Source organism: Panthera pardus, unplaced genomic scaffold (assembly GCF_024362965.1).
Source record: "Panthera pardus isolate Hobbes unplaced genomic scaffold, ASM2436296v1 HiC_scaffold_8, whole genome shotgun sequence".
Lineage (NCBI taxonomy): Eukaryota > Metazoa > Chordata > Mammalia > Carnivora > Felidae > Panthera > Panthera pardus.
In genome coordinates, this window is record NW_026527013.1 from 69,897,597 (window position 1) to 69,913,690 (window position 16,094).

Sequence of the window (16,094 nt, forward strand, 5' to 3'; positions counted from 1 at the left end):
CCAATGAAATATATGTAAGATCTCTATACAGAAAGCCATAGAGTAGTATTAAGAGAAAATTTAAAAGATCTAAATAAGCATATAGATGTATGTGAGGGATTTGAGACTCAGAATTATAAAAATGTCAGAATTCCAGAAGTTCATTTTTTTTAATTGACAAGCAGATTCTGAAAGGTGTATGAAATTGCAAATCACCTAGAATACCAAGACCATCTTGAAGAAGAACCAAGTGGTAGAACTTTTCTACCTGACTTTAAGACTTAATACAAAGTAACAATAGTTAAAATAGTATTGGGAAAAGGATAGACAAATAGACCAAAGGAAACAAGAGAGACCAAGAACAGACTCACACATGCATGCATACTTGACTTCTGACAAAGTTGGCAGGATAGAATAATGAGTAAAGGTTAGAATAGAATAATGAGTAAATGTTGGGTCAGTTGGATATCCAATGGGGAAAAACTTAAAAATTGTCCCTACTGATGCTATACACATAAATAATTCCAGATGGGTTATATATATGAATATTAAAGGTTTAAGAATAAAGCTGCCAGATGATAACATGAAAATAGCCTCATGGCCTTGAGTTGGCAACAGTTTCTTAAACAGAGCCCAAACAGCAACATAATAGGACTACATTAACATCTGGATTGCTTTAACGTCTGAAGGTGATCAAAGAGTTTGAAAAAATAGGCTACCAAGTAATATATTAATAATGCCAATAATTGCTATTTATTGAGCATTTACTGTGTATACAGTAAGCAGCCTGCCAGGCTTCAAAAGCCTTATCTCATTTAACCCTTACTATTATTATCATTATTAATAGTAATTATTAATAATATGAGAACACTAAGGCACAGAAGGTTTAAGTATCTTGCCCAAAGTTATTTTCACTGCTAGTAAGGAACAGAGTTGCAGTGAGACTCTGGAGCCTACACTCTTAATGATTCACCTGGTGCCTATTTAAGTTATTGGATTTTATATGTTGTAGGCATTTAACTGACATACTGATGCTGAACCTGAAGAGGACGTGTAGGATGCAAATATGTCAGGAGCCCCCAGATCCATCTGGATACATCTCAGTGTTACATACTAAAAGACGCTGAAAGATAACAAAAATATTATAAGCGTATGAGCTGAAGAGTCTATAGATAAATATCTCAGAAATCAGGTCAAGATCATACTAGTAGGTTCAATTTTCCTGTCTTCCTAATCATGTTTCCACAAAGGTACATGTGGATTGTTATGTTGATGGGAAAATATTTTTAAGACTTAATGGAAACTAGTTTTCAGACTTAAATAACCCCTTGTCAGAATGTACAACTTTCAGCCAGCCTTGGGGCTTTGCACTGCCTGCTTTCATTATATCACCAGGTTATCATGTCACTATCCACCAATAAAATATCTGAAGGATCTGTGAACCCAAGAAAGCCATAGGTAGCCATGTATTGGTAGTGGTAATGACAAACTTTACATTAATGAGATCCATGATAGCCAATCTACAATTTTTCTTTTTCATTAATCTGGTTGTGGTGTATTGGGCTATCTCTCTATCTTTGTTAACCAGGTACTAGGAGATGGATGAATCCCACATTTGATGGGACACAGTATAGATGGAACCAATCTTAGTTAATACTCAATCGTTTTTAAGAACTGAAACCTCCTGATATGAATTCTGGGTATATACTGTTTACTAAAAATAATAATAAAAAAAAGAGCATAGGGAGACTTTCTACTCAAGCAGATAGAATGCCCATGATATTCATATTGCCAGGGAAATAATATAAGACTAGAAGAAGTTACCATCATGTGAGTCAGCCCTACCCTTGCCAATTCTTTTCATGACAGATGGACAGATAAAAGATCCCAAACTGTGTCTGTAGATTAACATTCTAAAATTTAGTCACTTGTAGGAATATAATATTAACACTCATTTGACAAGATTTGGCTTATGGGACCCCAACTGACTTCATCCAGAAGGAGCTTAGTCATTTGAGACACCCACACGAGGTACTTTCTTTCCATTCCTTCCCTCCGTCCTTTTTTTTCTTCTTCAAGTTTTTATTTAAATTCCAGTTAGTTAACACGCAGTGTAATATCAGTTTCAGGTGTAGAATTCAGTGATTTATCACCTACACACAACACCCAGTGCTCATCATTTCCTTTCATCTTTTTTTTGTCTTTATCTCTTCTTCTTTCCCTCACTCTCTCACCCCTTCTTCCCTCTCTTCCTCCCTCCCTCATCCTTCTCTCCCTTCCTCCCTCCCTTCTGTTCCTTCCTTTGCAATAGATGTTTTATTGTCTTACTTGTATAGCCTTATATATAAATTGTCAATCAAGATATTATTCTAGAAAGGAATAAAAGAAAAGTAAATGTAATTTTTAAACTCTCATTATATCCAAAGTTCTCTCAATCAAAATTAGAATCTTTAAAATACCCAGTTCAGCAAAGAAACTATAATTATGTCATTTTTCATGAAGATGCTTTCTCTTTTAAGCCAAGAACTATCCAGCAAGAGAGTTCCTAAATGTAAATCAGCAATAAAGAACATTCTCTTTGGGGTGCCTGTGTGACTCAGTCTGTTAAGCTCAGGTCACGATCTAAGGTTTGTGAGTTCAAGCCCTCCCCACCCCCCGCGTTGGGGTCTGTGCTGAGCACAGGGCCTGCTTGGGATACTCTCTCTCCCTCTGTCTCTGTCCCTCCCCTGCTTTCGTGAGAACGCGCTCTCTCAAAAATAATAAATTAATTAATAAATTAATTAATTAAAATAAATAAATTTTAAAAAACAACAACATTCTCATCTCTTCTTTGTTACGCAAGTCTTTGAACATGCCCTGTGGTCAAGGTGCCACTCTCTGCACTTACACAGATCTATGCTAATTCCTGGAGCTGATTATTGGGAACAACAAAGAAGGAATAGGCTGAAGGGTCAGAGAAGGTGAAAGAGATTCAGATAGACCAAAGAACCTAAGCACAAAGCAGGTATGAGTGTAAGAAAACATCCTGTGAATTTAATACCATATGCAATCCATGCTTTCCACAGCAACACAAGATGTAGACAGCCCAATAAGGGCATGCCTAGTAATTTCAGGATTAACAACAAAGATGTTATTTAGTTCCAAGGCTTCAACTCATAATTTTACTGGCATCCTCAAGTGCTTCATACCCTCCTTTTCCCTGACAGGACCCCAGGGGCTCCTAGACGTGGCCACGGCACAGCACAGCTCTTCAGGTTGCTAAACACATCCTCAATTCTGCTCCGGGACGTTTCAAAGACAACAGTGTGAATGGCCCCACCCAAAGTTGGACAATGCAGTGCTACTGTCACATGATCGTGTTGGTGGCCATTAGTATCTTCTTTTTTATTTTTAAGTTTATTTATTTTGAGAGAGGGAGAGACAGAGAGAGAGAGAGAGAAAGTATGAGCAGGGGGAAAGACAGACAGACACAGAGAGAGAGAGAGAGAGAGAGAGAGAGAGAGAGAGAGAGAGAGAGAGAGAGAGAAAGAGAGAGAATCCCAGACAGGCTCTGCACTGCCAATGCGGGGCTCAAACTCCCAAACTGTGAGATCATGACTTGAGCCGAAACCAAGAGTCAGACGCTTAACCAACTGAGCCACATTAATATCTTCTTGTTATTTTTTTCTTCAAAAGCAAACAGAAACAACTAAATGTCTAATAGTGGACTGGTAAAATAAATTCTGTATAAAATCTTGCTACAGAATCATATTTAAGAGGAATTCTGGCTGCTACAGTGGAATGATTTTGCCAGACTGTAACTCTTTAACTATTATAAAATCTGAAGAAAAAAACTTAAAAAGACAAAAGTGTACAGGCTCTGGAGTATGACGCAAAGCAGGCAGAAACTGGAGTGCAATAGTTCTTTGAAAATCAGAAAGCCCATTAAGCAAGAGATTTGCAGTTATGCAGCTTCTGGTCTGAAGGTTCTCCTCAGTCCACAGGCAGTTCAAGGCAGCCAAAAGCCTCAGCCTTACTTACTTAAAATGTCAGATGACAAAATTCGGGGGCTGGCAGAGCCAGCAGATAGAAAGTTAAGGAAGAAATCCTAGACAAGATGGAGACATAGAGGGGATAAACCCCCAAATCTGATTGTAAATTCTGCCCATTTCTTGGCTGATTTGCTACGCTACACGTGCATGGGGAGACTCCAGGGAACCCAGCAAAAAAGTAACAGCTGAAAATGAAAATAATAGAGATTTCGGCTGCTGTTCCCAGCAGGGGAAAGAGTTTGATTTTTTCTAATTATATTTATTAATATTTTAAGACACATGTTAAAGATGAACACCGTATTGTGTTTATAACATATATAGATGATATAAACATGTTAACAATAACACAAATTATAGGGTGATGTAACTGAACCATATACCTTTTGTTTGTTTGTTGTTGTTTTATTTTATGGTGGAAAAAAAAAAACACCTAACAAGATCTACCCTCTTGACCAAATTTTAAGTGCACAATATATTACTGTTGACTATAGGTGCAAAGCAGTACAGCAGATCTCCAAAGCTTATTCATTTTGCTTGACTACAGCGTTATGCCTGTTGGTTAGTAAGTCCCATTTCCCTCTTCCCTCAGTCCCTGGCAACCACCATTCCACTTTTTCATTCTACAAATTTGACTATTTTATTCAAGTTCTTAGTCCATTTTTTAATCAGGTTATTAGTTTTTTCCTACTGAGTTGTAGGAGTTCCTTGTATATTTTGGAGATTAACCCCTTATCAGATACACGATTTGCAAATATTTTCTCCCATTCCATAAACTGCCTTTTTTACTCTGCTGATTGTTTCTTTTGCTGTACAAAAGCTTTTTAGTTTGATATAGCCCTAGTTGCTTATGTTTGGTTTTGTTACCTTGGTTTTTGGTGTCACACTGGTGAAACCATTGCCAAGATCAATGTCATGAAGGTTTTTCCGTGTTTTAGGAGTTTCACAGTTTGGGGTCTTATGTTTAAGTCTTTGATCATTTTGAGTTGATTTTTGTGTGTGGTGGGTGACAAGGATCTAATTTTGTTCTTTTGCACGTAGATATCATTTTCCACCACCATTTCTGGAAGAGAAATTGTGTATTCTTGTGTATTTTTGGCACCCCTGTTGAAGATCAGTTAACTGCATGTATTGTCTGTGACAGAGTCACATGACATTCCTCCTCTACTAACCTTATTTCTGAGGTTGGAGAAGGCATACCTTAGCCCTGGGAAGATGACAGGGCCACTATTTACATAAATCACCTCAAATATATCAGCCTCATTCTTGTGGCCTGATCACTCTCCAGGCCACTCTCTTAGAATCTGGGTCAGGCACGGAGACCCTAGGAAAACCCCAGAGATACTACTCCTGGAGCTCCTGGCGTATCTGGTTTGTACCCTGCCGGGGCAAGTGCTCGGAAGGAAAGACATGGTAAGAGGCCCTTGTGTGTTTTTTCAGGGCTTGGGGCTCCCTACCCTGATGGCACTGCCAGACTTCCCCAATCCTAGGATAAAAGAGGAACTTAGAAAATTCTGAGGAAGGGCCTAGAGAGGTATTATGTTATCTCTGTCTTTTCTCTTTCTTTTTCCCTCTCTTCCTCTGGTCACCTTGCCAGGTCTCATGGGGGCCATATCAGAGCCCATTTGAATGATGCCATGCAATACCCACTCCCAGAGCCCTCTTTCTGTACAATAACCAATAGTAAATCTGTGTCCCAACATGGAGCCCAGGTGTCTTGAGTCTCTCTACCTCACATAGTGCAAGTCAGAACAGTCTTTTCTTTCACCTATATTTTTAGAGAGTAGAATCAGAGCTGCTCTCCAGCACTTGGCTATCAGTCTCTCCATTGTTTTTTTGTGTATAACAGCTTTATTGAGATGCAATTCATTTATCATATAATTACAATTTGCTGGGATTTAGTATATCACAAAGTTTTGCAACTATCACCGCAACCAATTTTAGAACATTTTCAACACCACACAAAGAAACCTCATACCTCCTAATCATCACTTCCCAATCTCCATTCTCCTAAACCCCACACAACCACTAGTCTATTTTCTGTCTTTATAGATTATTCTATTCTGGGCAGTTCAAATAAATGGAATTGTACAATGCGTAGAGTAGGAGGGGAATCTTTCCATGTCATTATTTGCTTAGGAAGTCAGAGAGTTAACTAGTCAGTCAACTCTTTCTTCATAAATTAAGGGTAGTGGGGGGTGGGGGGCTGATGGGGGACACTGTTCTAAATGAAGTTCAGCTTGCAATCAGGAGAGGCCTGTTTCTTGCATGGAGAAGAGCTCAGGAAATAATCAACTAGATGGAGGCAGAGCAGCCATCTGAGTATAGAAGATATCTTATAGTTTACTCATTTCCAAAAAATACTGTATTTTTTCCCAGAAAGACCTTATCTCTGCAATTGCTCTGAGTACCGTGGGGCAGATCCCCCTAGCTTATGAATAAGGTCACATGAATAGGTCACTGGCTCATTACCTGCAAATTGATCCCCACCGGAACATATGGGAGTCTTCATGGTACATCTCCTATGTTCATGAATAATTCTGCTCCCTGGGTGTTGCCTCTATTTTGCACTATCTCTGCTGTCTGACAGGCTGTGCCTGGTCTATAGTAAGAAGGGGGAAATGCACAGGCTCCACAAAACCCATCTTTCCTTCCGTGTGCCTTTCTCTTTTCCTACCACCCATCGCAGGTTGAGCTGAGGACAAGCTCCAATCCCACATTGTTCTCAGAATCACACCATGCCTGCACACAACTGAGGCTTTGTTCCTGGGCCAGATGGTTATATCAGGCTCCCAGGGCATAAAGAGAAGAACAACTCTTGTAAATAGCCTGGTTTGGGGGCTGCCCACAATTCCCCAGACCTTCTCAGAGATATCTGAACCCCAGCAGTGTGATCACTGCTGTACCTTTAATTTCCTGAGTAAATACCTATGTCTCTTATATTCTGGGGTGCTCAAGATGAGCTTGTCCCTGAGCATGCTGCTCTCAGTGTGGCCTTTCTCCTAAGGCCAGGTTCCAGAAGCACAGCTGAGGAATGGTTTCAACAAGAGACTAGGGTGGAGACGGCAATGTTACCACAACCTTGGATCTAAATCTCCCATATGAAGTCCAGTTACTAGCTTTTCATAAGCACAGTGTTGGTGTTGCTGTTGTTGTTTTAATTTTTTTAACGTGTAGTTATTTTTGAGAGAGACAGAGACAGAGTGTGAGCAGGGGTGGGGCAGAGAAAGAGGGAGACACGGAATCTGAAGCAGGCTCCAAGCTCTGAGCTGCCAGCACAGAGCCCGACGCGGGGCTCGAACTCACATGAAGTGAGTGAGATCATGACCTGAGCTGAAGTCAGATGCTTAACCGACTGAGCCACCCAGGTGCCCCCATAAGCACAGTGTTTTAAGTCCAGCTCCTCCTTCCACCTTAGGTCTTGACCTCATGTTCCTCAGGAGCCTGTGTGAGGTGTGGTGCCCAGACTGGGTCCTGCAGTGATTCCTCAGCGATGCTTCTTGCTCCTTCCTAACCTTCCCTGTGATCTAACCAATTTCTGGGTTCCTTTTTGCCTTGCTGTCTATCCCTTAGTCTGGAACAAGTTAAGCCCTCACTAATTCCTAAGCCTAGAAACCAAACTAGATATTTTGAACAGTCATGATCGATTTTGATCCTACCGAGGAAAGGAGTATGGAAGAGTATGGAACTGTCTGTTTTGACTCAGAGATTTCCAAGGATGACCACGCCCTCCTCTGGTAAGAACCTTTTTAACAGTCCCCACCAAGTCTGAGGAGAACAGTGGCCCTGTGCTTGGCCACCAGGGGCCGTGCCACAGATACCCCACGCTGACAGCTGTCACAGGGACAAAAACAGCAAAAGATGCTCTCCAATGTGCCATCTTTTCTTCCCGGGAATGCCTACAGAACCCAAACTTGGTAAAAATCGAAAATGCTTTTGGATTCTACAACGATAAGCATAAAAAGTGTAAACATAGCATCCCACTTACATTCTGAATTCCAGCAGAAGCCTTAAATCTCTTGAAATATCCATGACTAGGCACAACATTCGGGCATCTTCTAACTCTCCTTTGGCATGTTTGAAGAGATGCCTAGCCTTTCTTTGATCATCACCTTTCAGTCATAAATTGAGTCCCACAAAGCAAGAAAGTATATGAATGATGTCAAAATATGGGAGCTGTCACAGGGAGGCCTATTAAAAAAAGACAACAGGAAATAGGAAACATTAGCGGGTGATGTAAGTGCTCTCGGCCAGGCACACTTTGCAGCATTCATCTACATGTTGGACTGCTATGAACTTCCCGTATCTCTGAAATGAAATATCCCTAATGGAACAGCTTGCTGAAGGCAGCAGCTCTTACACTGTAGTTCTCAGGGGGTGCCTGGGTGGCTCAGTTGGTTAAGTGTCTGACTTTGGCTCGGGCCATGATCTCACTGTTCGTGGGTTCGAGCCCCATGTCAGGCTCTGTGCTGGCAGCTCAGAGCCTGGGACCTGCTTTGGATTCTGTGTCTCCCTCTCTCGCTCATGCTCTCTCTCTCTCTTTCTCTCAAAAATAAATAATAAACATTTAAAAATTTGAAAAAAAATTGTTGGTCTCAGAATCCCTTTACACTCTTAAAATTTATTGAGAATCCCAAAGAATTTTTGTATGGACGATATCTATTAATAGGTACCAATTTAGAAATTAATCCTGAACATTTTTAATTCTTTGTTAGTTTGGCAACATAATAAATGACATACTATAGGTTAATGTAGGCAGCACATTTTTATGAAAGGTAACTACTTTCAAAACCAAAATAATATACACGAGGGAAGTGGCCTCATTTTACATTTTTACAAATTTCTTTACACCTGACTGAGAGAGATTAACTGAACTCTCATACTTGCTTCTCTATTAAATCTGCTATGACGTCTTATATCACGTTGCCTCTAGAAAACCCCATTGTACACTCAGGAGAAAATGGTAGTGAAAAAGGCGAATAATAGAAGAGAGTTCTTCTTGCTGGACTCCACTATCTACCTAAGTGCTCAGGGTGCTCAGTGTCCGGTCACACACCTTGCAAGCGATGAGTCTGACTCACAGAGTACCAGCTGGATGGGTTTCAGCAGTCCCCGTTGCTGCTCAAACAGCTGCCATGGTTTACCTAGTTTACAAAAGATTTTATGTTCAAGATCATCACAGCAAAGCCACCGCACACCTTCACATCCAGAAAGACAAGCCCAATGGGTACTGCCATTGTCGGTGGTCCACGAATTTCCCATCCTGTGAGGTATTGCACCCAAAACACAACGAAGAAACTGGGGACAATATGAGACCTCTAATCATGAAGAGATAAGACATTTAAATGGATAGTTTTGAGACCGCAAAACAATTTCTCATGATGTTACCTAATTGGTTTTTGGGGTTTTTTGTTTGTTTTTTTGTTTTGTTTTTTTTTTTAGTTTTTATTATTTAAGCATAGCTGACACACGTTATATTGGTTGCAGGTGCACAACATAGTGATTTGACAATAGTATACGTTATGCAGTGCTCACCATGATAAGTATAGTTACCATCTCTGGCCATACAAAGTTATTATGTTATCGACTGTGTTCTTTATGCTACAGGGGCCACCACCAGTTCTGTGCAATGCACCTGCCCTGGTCTAATACCCTCCCAGGGTTATATTGCAAACTGCAGCTTTCCTATTCATGACATTTACCTTATTTGCTACATCATGGTACAAAGTTGTTTAAATTTTTTTTAAAAAGGAGAAAAACCTCATGGCTTGTGAATTATTTTAGTTCTGTGAGGATCTGTTTCTTTATGTTTCAAATAATGACATTAGAAGATAGTTGTAGGTTGAAGTTAACATGTTAAATTGCTCTCAAAATTTTAAAAAAGAGAAAAAAGAACATTTTTGGCCTCACAGCTGCCCCACAAGATTCCTGATCATACTTTGAGAACCAGTTGCCGGCTTAAGGGATCAAATTTATCCTAAATTAGAGGTATAAAGCACATGTAGTGTCTGTATATGGCTTGCAGCTGGAAGGAACCATCTTCTGTATCGAGAATGGGGGTAACAAACAAATCCCTCCTCTGTACCCCCTGGGCTAGCCTGTTTCTTCCCCAACAAGCCAACAACCCAGACCCTGATGGATGGACAGAGTGGAGGGCAATCTCGAGAGGGATTTGCAGGGTAGAAGAAGGGAATTTGGTGGCCTGCTTACTGGGACTTCCTCTTGTACCACCCAGAGGAAAGGTCTTCATCATGGAGGCCTGGGTGGCTCTGGCAGGGACTGGAGGACTCAGGGGCTTAGGAACATGGACAAGTGTAAAAGCCTGTCATATGACATGCACATGAAGAATAAATAAAATAAAAATACAAGTATTTAATAAATCAAAACACAAACAAACAAAACCTCAGGCCTTCACATGTATTCAGTAGATGCTCCTTCACCTGCTCCCCCAGCCCCCCGGCCAACATGCACACTATCTAGAAGTTTCCATCATGTAGCCCCACTCACCGTCTCAGGGCAACCTATCTCCTACAGTTGGAAGACTCACACCTTCTGCGTTTAAAAGCCTCGAAGAACTGTTACTTCTCCGCAAAACAGCGTAAATGAAATTTCCACTTACAGCAAAGTTGCAGGTCAGACAGCGTTTAGAAAAAGATGCCAATTCCTTAAACTGGGTGTAAATTTTTTAGTCTTTGAAAATATTGGTGGTCCTTCAGATACATTTGTGTCCTTGGCAACAATTGTTCACAGGTTCCCACCAGCTTTTAAGAAGGAGAAAAACTACTTTCACTTCATAGCAGGTGGGAGAGAGACAGCAAGGTCACCAGATTTAATGAACAGCGCAAAGCCTGCAGTGGCTGTTTCGGCAACACCTGCCTGTGATGTCCTAGTCTAAACAACCCAGGCTTTGGTGAACATCTGTCTAGTGAAGATGTTATTTTGTCTAGTGAAGCCTCCTCTGAGGTGGGAGAAGGATGAGCATCAGTGGTTAGGGGATTAAATTTCCTTCAAGGGAAGGCATGAAAGTATGGGAGCAGTAAGAAAATTTCTTCTGCTGAGGGTGGGACCCCAGGACAGAGACGAAGCAGAAAGTGGAAGAGTCCTTCAAAGGATGCAGCTGTACAGTCATACTTTCATACCAGTTGTTTCCTTGAACTCTGAGGATAGTTATGCTGACTAATCCCTTTAAAATTATTTCCTCCTACATGTCATCGCCCATGGACATCCTATCAGTAGGGGGTGTTTCACATGTACAATCCTGTGCAGTTGGGGGAGACAATAGTACAGTCAGTAGTGAAAAGCCAGGCCACAGAGGCAGGAGGACTGGTCCTCTACTGTAGGGTACTGTGTTTTCCTCTATGTCACTTTTCGTTATACTAAAGCATAAGCATACTGCTTGGTTCCAGAAAAGAAAAAAAAAATTCTTACCTTTCTCACCCACTAACTTGGAGCTGGAAGGGCAGAAAGTATCTTTTTAATATCTGTCATCACCTAGCATCATCTGGCATTCAATCAATGTTTAAATGCGGGGGGGGGGGGGACTGAAATAAGATATTTTCTTCAAGGAGAAATTATTAGATCTATATGGTCCCAAATAATGAAAGTAACAAGAACAATGAGAACCAACAGACTGTTTTTAATCATATTTGGATTATATAAATGGCAACATATATTCGCTTGTGTCCTTTTATTATATTCTGTTCCTGGGCAATTAATATTGGAGGAATCTTTCGGGCCAATTAAATATTTAGATGATTAAGTATGCTTCCACATTACTTCTTGTTACCAAAGATATGTTTATTCAAAACAGTGGGACTGAAATAAAACGTGAAAAGGAAAAAAAAAAAAAAAGGCCTGTGGCTCCTCCTCCAGACACCCCCCTCCCAACTGTGATGAATAGGAGGGACTGTTTCCCCCCCTGCCCCTGGGAGACACTATCCTTGCAGTGTTTTAGGCTGTTTTGAAATTCTTTTCTTTGGAACAATTTTTTCCCCCTTAATATCAAAGAGCTGCTGCTGCTCGCGAGGCTGGCTGGCGCACCAGGGGCCGAAAACACCAGAGGCACCGCTCGGCTGGTGAAAATGCAGATTGATGATGGCGCGTCCAGGGACGCGCCTTCCCTGTTCTGCAACCCGCAAACACCTTGAATGACAGCGAATTATTCTCTACAGGTTTTTCCTGCGGGAAAGTACCCCGCGCGGCCGTTCGGCTTTCTCTAGAAAATCGTGAGACGGGCTCGGCCGCAGAAGAGGAGCCGGAGCGGCGATCCCGGGAGCGCTTCCAGAGAGCCCGGGGGCTCCGGCCTCTGCCGCGAGCGTCTCCTCGGACCGGCTGTGCGGGCCGCGGGCTGGGAGCGGACGGCGGCGGCGAAGGGACCGCGCGGTCAGACGTGAGCGGACTCGGCCGCCTGGCGCAGCGGAGGGGCCAGCTTTAGTGCTCCCCGCCGGGCAACTTTCACCGGAGCCCGCGCCGCCGGGGCTCGGCGGCCCGGTCGGCGTCCAGGCGGGGCGGGGGCACCACGTGGAGCACACCGGCTGCCGCCAGATGTGCCAGCCACCCGCTCCGAGGCAGGCCCCTCGGAGAGGCTCCAGCCCGCCCCGAAGCCCCGCCGGTGCTCGCAGCTGGCGGCCTTCGTAAAGAAAGCCCTCGCCTTCCGCCGCGCAAGGTCCCGGGGAGAGGCGGCGGCGCGAGCACTCCCGGCTCCCAGAGCGCGGCTCGAAGCGAAGCGCCTCGCCAGGAGGTTTGTCCCCGCCCGCACGCCGTGCCGCGCGGCCCCAGTGGTGGGGCACCGGGCGCGCGGCGGAGATGGGCGAGACCATGTCAAAGAGACTGAAGTTCCATCTGGGCGGGGAAGCGGAGATGGAGGAGCGGGCGTTCACCAACCCCTTCCCGGACTACGAGGCCGCGGCCTCGGCGGTGTTCGCCGCCGGAGCGGCCGAGGACACAGGCTGCGCTCGCCCCCAGCCCACCACCGACGAGCTCGGCCTCCCTTTTCACAACGATGGAAAGGTGAGTCGGCAGCTGGCCTCGCCCGGGCCTTGGGCCGCGCCAGGTAGGGGGGGAATCCCGCCGATGGTAGAGTCCATCCGCCCCTCCCCGCCCCCGTGTGACGTCACCGGTCCGCGCCCGCGCGAGAGTCTCAACCTGGGAGGGCGCAGAGATCGGAGGCGACTGTCTCGTGGGCGCTTTCTGTGTTACGAAGCTGCGCTGCTTCCGGGAGGGAGGGCCGTGCGTTTTGTTTTGTTAGCCACGTTCCCTTTGATAGGCACCACTTTTGATATTAAGACTCATGCTTCAAAACTGAAAAGTCTTGCCAGCCTTAGCCAGCTTGCCCACACAGAAAACCAAGAATACTTTTTCACAACTTTCTGTCCACTCAGCTTTTATCTCTTATTCTGGAACAACCAGTCCTTTTACTTGAGGACACAGTTGCACTTTTTTTTTTCTTTAACAAAAGACATGTTCTTCATATTTTTCCTTATCCAAAGAAATACATTGTGTTTTTTCTTAGCCCACTTTTAATACGCTGTTATTTCCTTTTAACCTTGTTATTTCTATTAGTTTTAAGGACATGTATTGACTAGAATTCTTAATCCTTGGAAACCTTAATTTCTAGTAAAAACTAAGAAGTAAACAATTACGGATTGCCTGTTCCACAGGCATTCTGTGAATTGGCTATTCTATGAATTTCACGATTTCTAGAAGTATATTCATCCTTACAGTAAATTTTTCAGTGTGGCACACCTGTTTACCAATGAACTTAAATAGCTTTAGGTCCTTTAATAAGAAGCCAAAAGTAGCTGAACGTATGTTCAGTAATCAGTGTCTCAGAATTTTATCTTATTTAGAAATGATCTAGACATGATGTGGGAAACTAAAGGCAAAGGAACTGTAGATAAAATTAAATTTCCAGATAACCTGCAGCCCATTGACAGATACTTGAGAAAGGCAGAGTCTGACATTCTTCCAGGAACTCCACCTGTCTTAATGCTAGGTAGAGAGAAAAACAACTTTAGCTTGACAATAGCTAGGCCTCCAGGATCCTGTGATTCTTCTTTAGCAGGTGAAAGTCCTTTTGGAAACTTGCTTTACCTCCCCCAACTCCCAAGCATATAATCAGTCACCCCTCACAAGCACAGTGCAGCTCTTTCTGCCCAAGGGTCCTGTCCCCGTGCTTCAGTAAAACCACCTTTTTGTACTGAAGGCATCTAAGAATTCTTTCTTAGCTGTCAGCTCTGAATCCCAACACTCCAAACCACATCAGAGACTTTAATTTACCTGTTGTTAATAATTATGTGTAACTTATTCATGAGAATTTCATGAGACATTAAATAGGTAGCCTTCATATGAAGTTGTTTTTCTGGCTGACAAATTTTATAAGAGATAACATGACCTTATGACTAGTGCACCCAGATAGAATAAAAGCTTTATGTCTGCATTATATTTAATGCTGAGAATGTCGAGAACTGACCTCTGTGCTGTGGAGCCGTAATATATAACACGAAGACAGAATTGGAGAATAAAGAAGGAAAATAGTTTGTTACATTGCTGGGCAAATGAGGCTGCAACAGGCTAAGGCCTTTAAAAACTGCAAGCCCCCCACAGAAAAGGGCTGGGGTGGGGGAGGTTTATAGGAAAATACAGGATCTAGCAGGTTTTGACTGGAATTGGGTGCTGCCAGCCTCCTACCTCTTGCCTTTAGGGTGGTACCAGGTTCCGGAAACAAAAGTCCTTAAGAATGGAGGAAGGGAGCTTTGCAGAAGAGACGAAAAAGGTTACTTAAAATCGAGCTTTACTGAAGCATGAGTGCAGCCATTTTGATTTTTGTTCAACTTTATGCTTTTAACTGGTTTCAGTAACCCTTAAGACATGCCTATTTTAATTAAACCAACAAAGTTTAACTGGCTTCTGTTCACCGAAGACTATCATAGATCATGTGAACTTGAAAACCATTTGGATTCATTTCTGTGTTTCTGAGAGTATACTTACTTTATGTAAGCACTTACTTTTCGTTACGCTAATTAAATATAGCTCTTTTCAAATTAGTTTTGGCTGTACCATTTGTAGCTTAAAAAAAAGAAAAAACACCCCATCGTTAACATACATGTATAGACATACATAAAAATACAGAAAGGCAAAACAGATCTTATGGTTCGGGGTTCCTAAAGATCTTGTAGAACATTTACATCTCACAGGCACAGAGAAAGGATATAAATGTCTGCAAAGGGCATATGTTTCCTAAGTCCAGATCTTTTACTGTATCTGCAAGACTTTTGAGATGAATAAGGTGAGTTCTGGGATTGGTAAAAAGGATAGATGGACTTTGAATGGGTTCGAGAGCTACATTGCTTTTCTGTAAAGCCTTATTTTGTAAGAGAAGTACAGTCGTTTTTAATTCCCCAAAGAATTGGATTGCAACCTGAATGATATCAAGAGGCTGACCTAGCCATCCAGCTATATTATCTTCAGTTTGCTTCTTCTGGTTCACTAGGTAGAGGGTAGAATCTGCATTTTTAACAAGCTTCTAGGGAATGCAGATGTTCGGGTTCACAGATCCCACTTTGAGGAGAAAAGCTCTAGAGTATACTCCCTCCCTAACCCCCACTTTAGTCCATTTAGAATCAAGAAAAAAGCATTGTATTTCTCTGGACAATTGAGAAGTGCTGATTTCCTTATTTTTCCCTAATACGCTATGAGGTTAAACAAATTTCGGAAGTAAAAAAGCATACACTTTAAAACAAAAACAGAAAATTGTATAAAGAATTATAAAATAAAGCATTTCCAACAGCTCAAGATTATGCCAAATTATAGATACCATGTAAGAGTGTTCTTTATCTTCCTTTTTTCTCTGCTGAGAAAGCTTTCAAATTCTTAGGATCTGTCAAATCCTTCAGAATTGGCTCCAGTCTACCTCTTCAGCCTCATTACCACCCAGGGTTTTTCAGGCTCCCTCCTCTCTAGTCATATTTTACCCCTCGCCAGTCTCTTAACGTAGTTTCTTGTAAGTCCCTGTGCATGCAGCTCTCTCCTTAATCTGTCAAATCTGTGCTATTAAATTAATTAAACAAGGAGGCCATTACACACTGG

General features: G+C 42.4%; 2 protein-coding genes across 5 annotated transcripts in view; one reads left to right on the top strand and one right to left on the bottom strand.

The window, feature by feature from the left end:
• LOC109267983 (uncharacterized) overlaps positions 1-12,826 on the bottom strand; it is a 74,987-nt gene extending 62,161 nt beyond the window's left edge. For 2 of the 4 annotated variants that reach the window (XR_008420693.1, XR_002080392.2), the window contains exons 1-3: positions 12,150-12,262; positions 9,064-9,151; positions 7,996-8,198 (exon numbers count right to left, since the gene is read on the bottom strand). Coding sequence is in view for 1 of the 4 variants with exons in the window: in XM_053898579.1 (XP_053754554.1) it covers positions 12,173-12,826 (654 nt within the window). In the remaining 3 variants the exon portion in view is untranslated. Of the gene's footprint in view, positions 1-5,838; positions 8,199-8,702; positions 9,152-12,149 lie in introns of those variants that run through there. The other 2 variants (XR_008420692.1, XM_053898579.1) reach the window with 2 other exon arrangements.
• Positions 12,813-16,094, top strand: part of LANCL2 (LanC like glutathione S-transferase 2) — a 50,024-nt gene continuing 46,742 nt past the window's right edge. The window contains exon 1 of the mRNA XM_019451042.2: positions 12,813-13,016. Within this exon, the coding sequence (XP_019306587.1) occupies positions 12,813-13,016 (204 nt within the window). The remainder of the gene's footprint in view (positions 13,017-16,094) is intronic.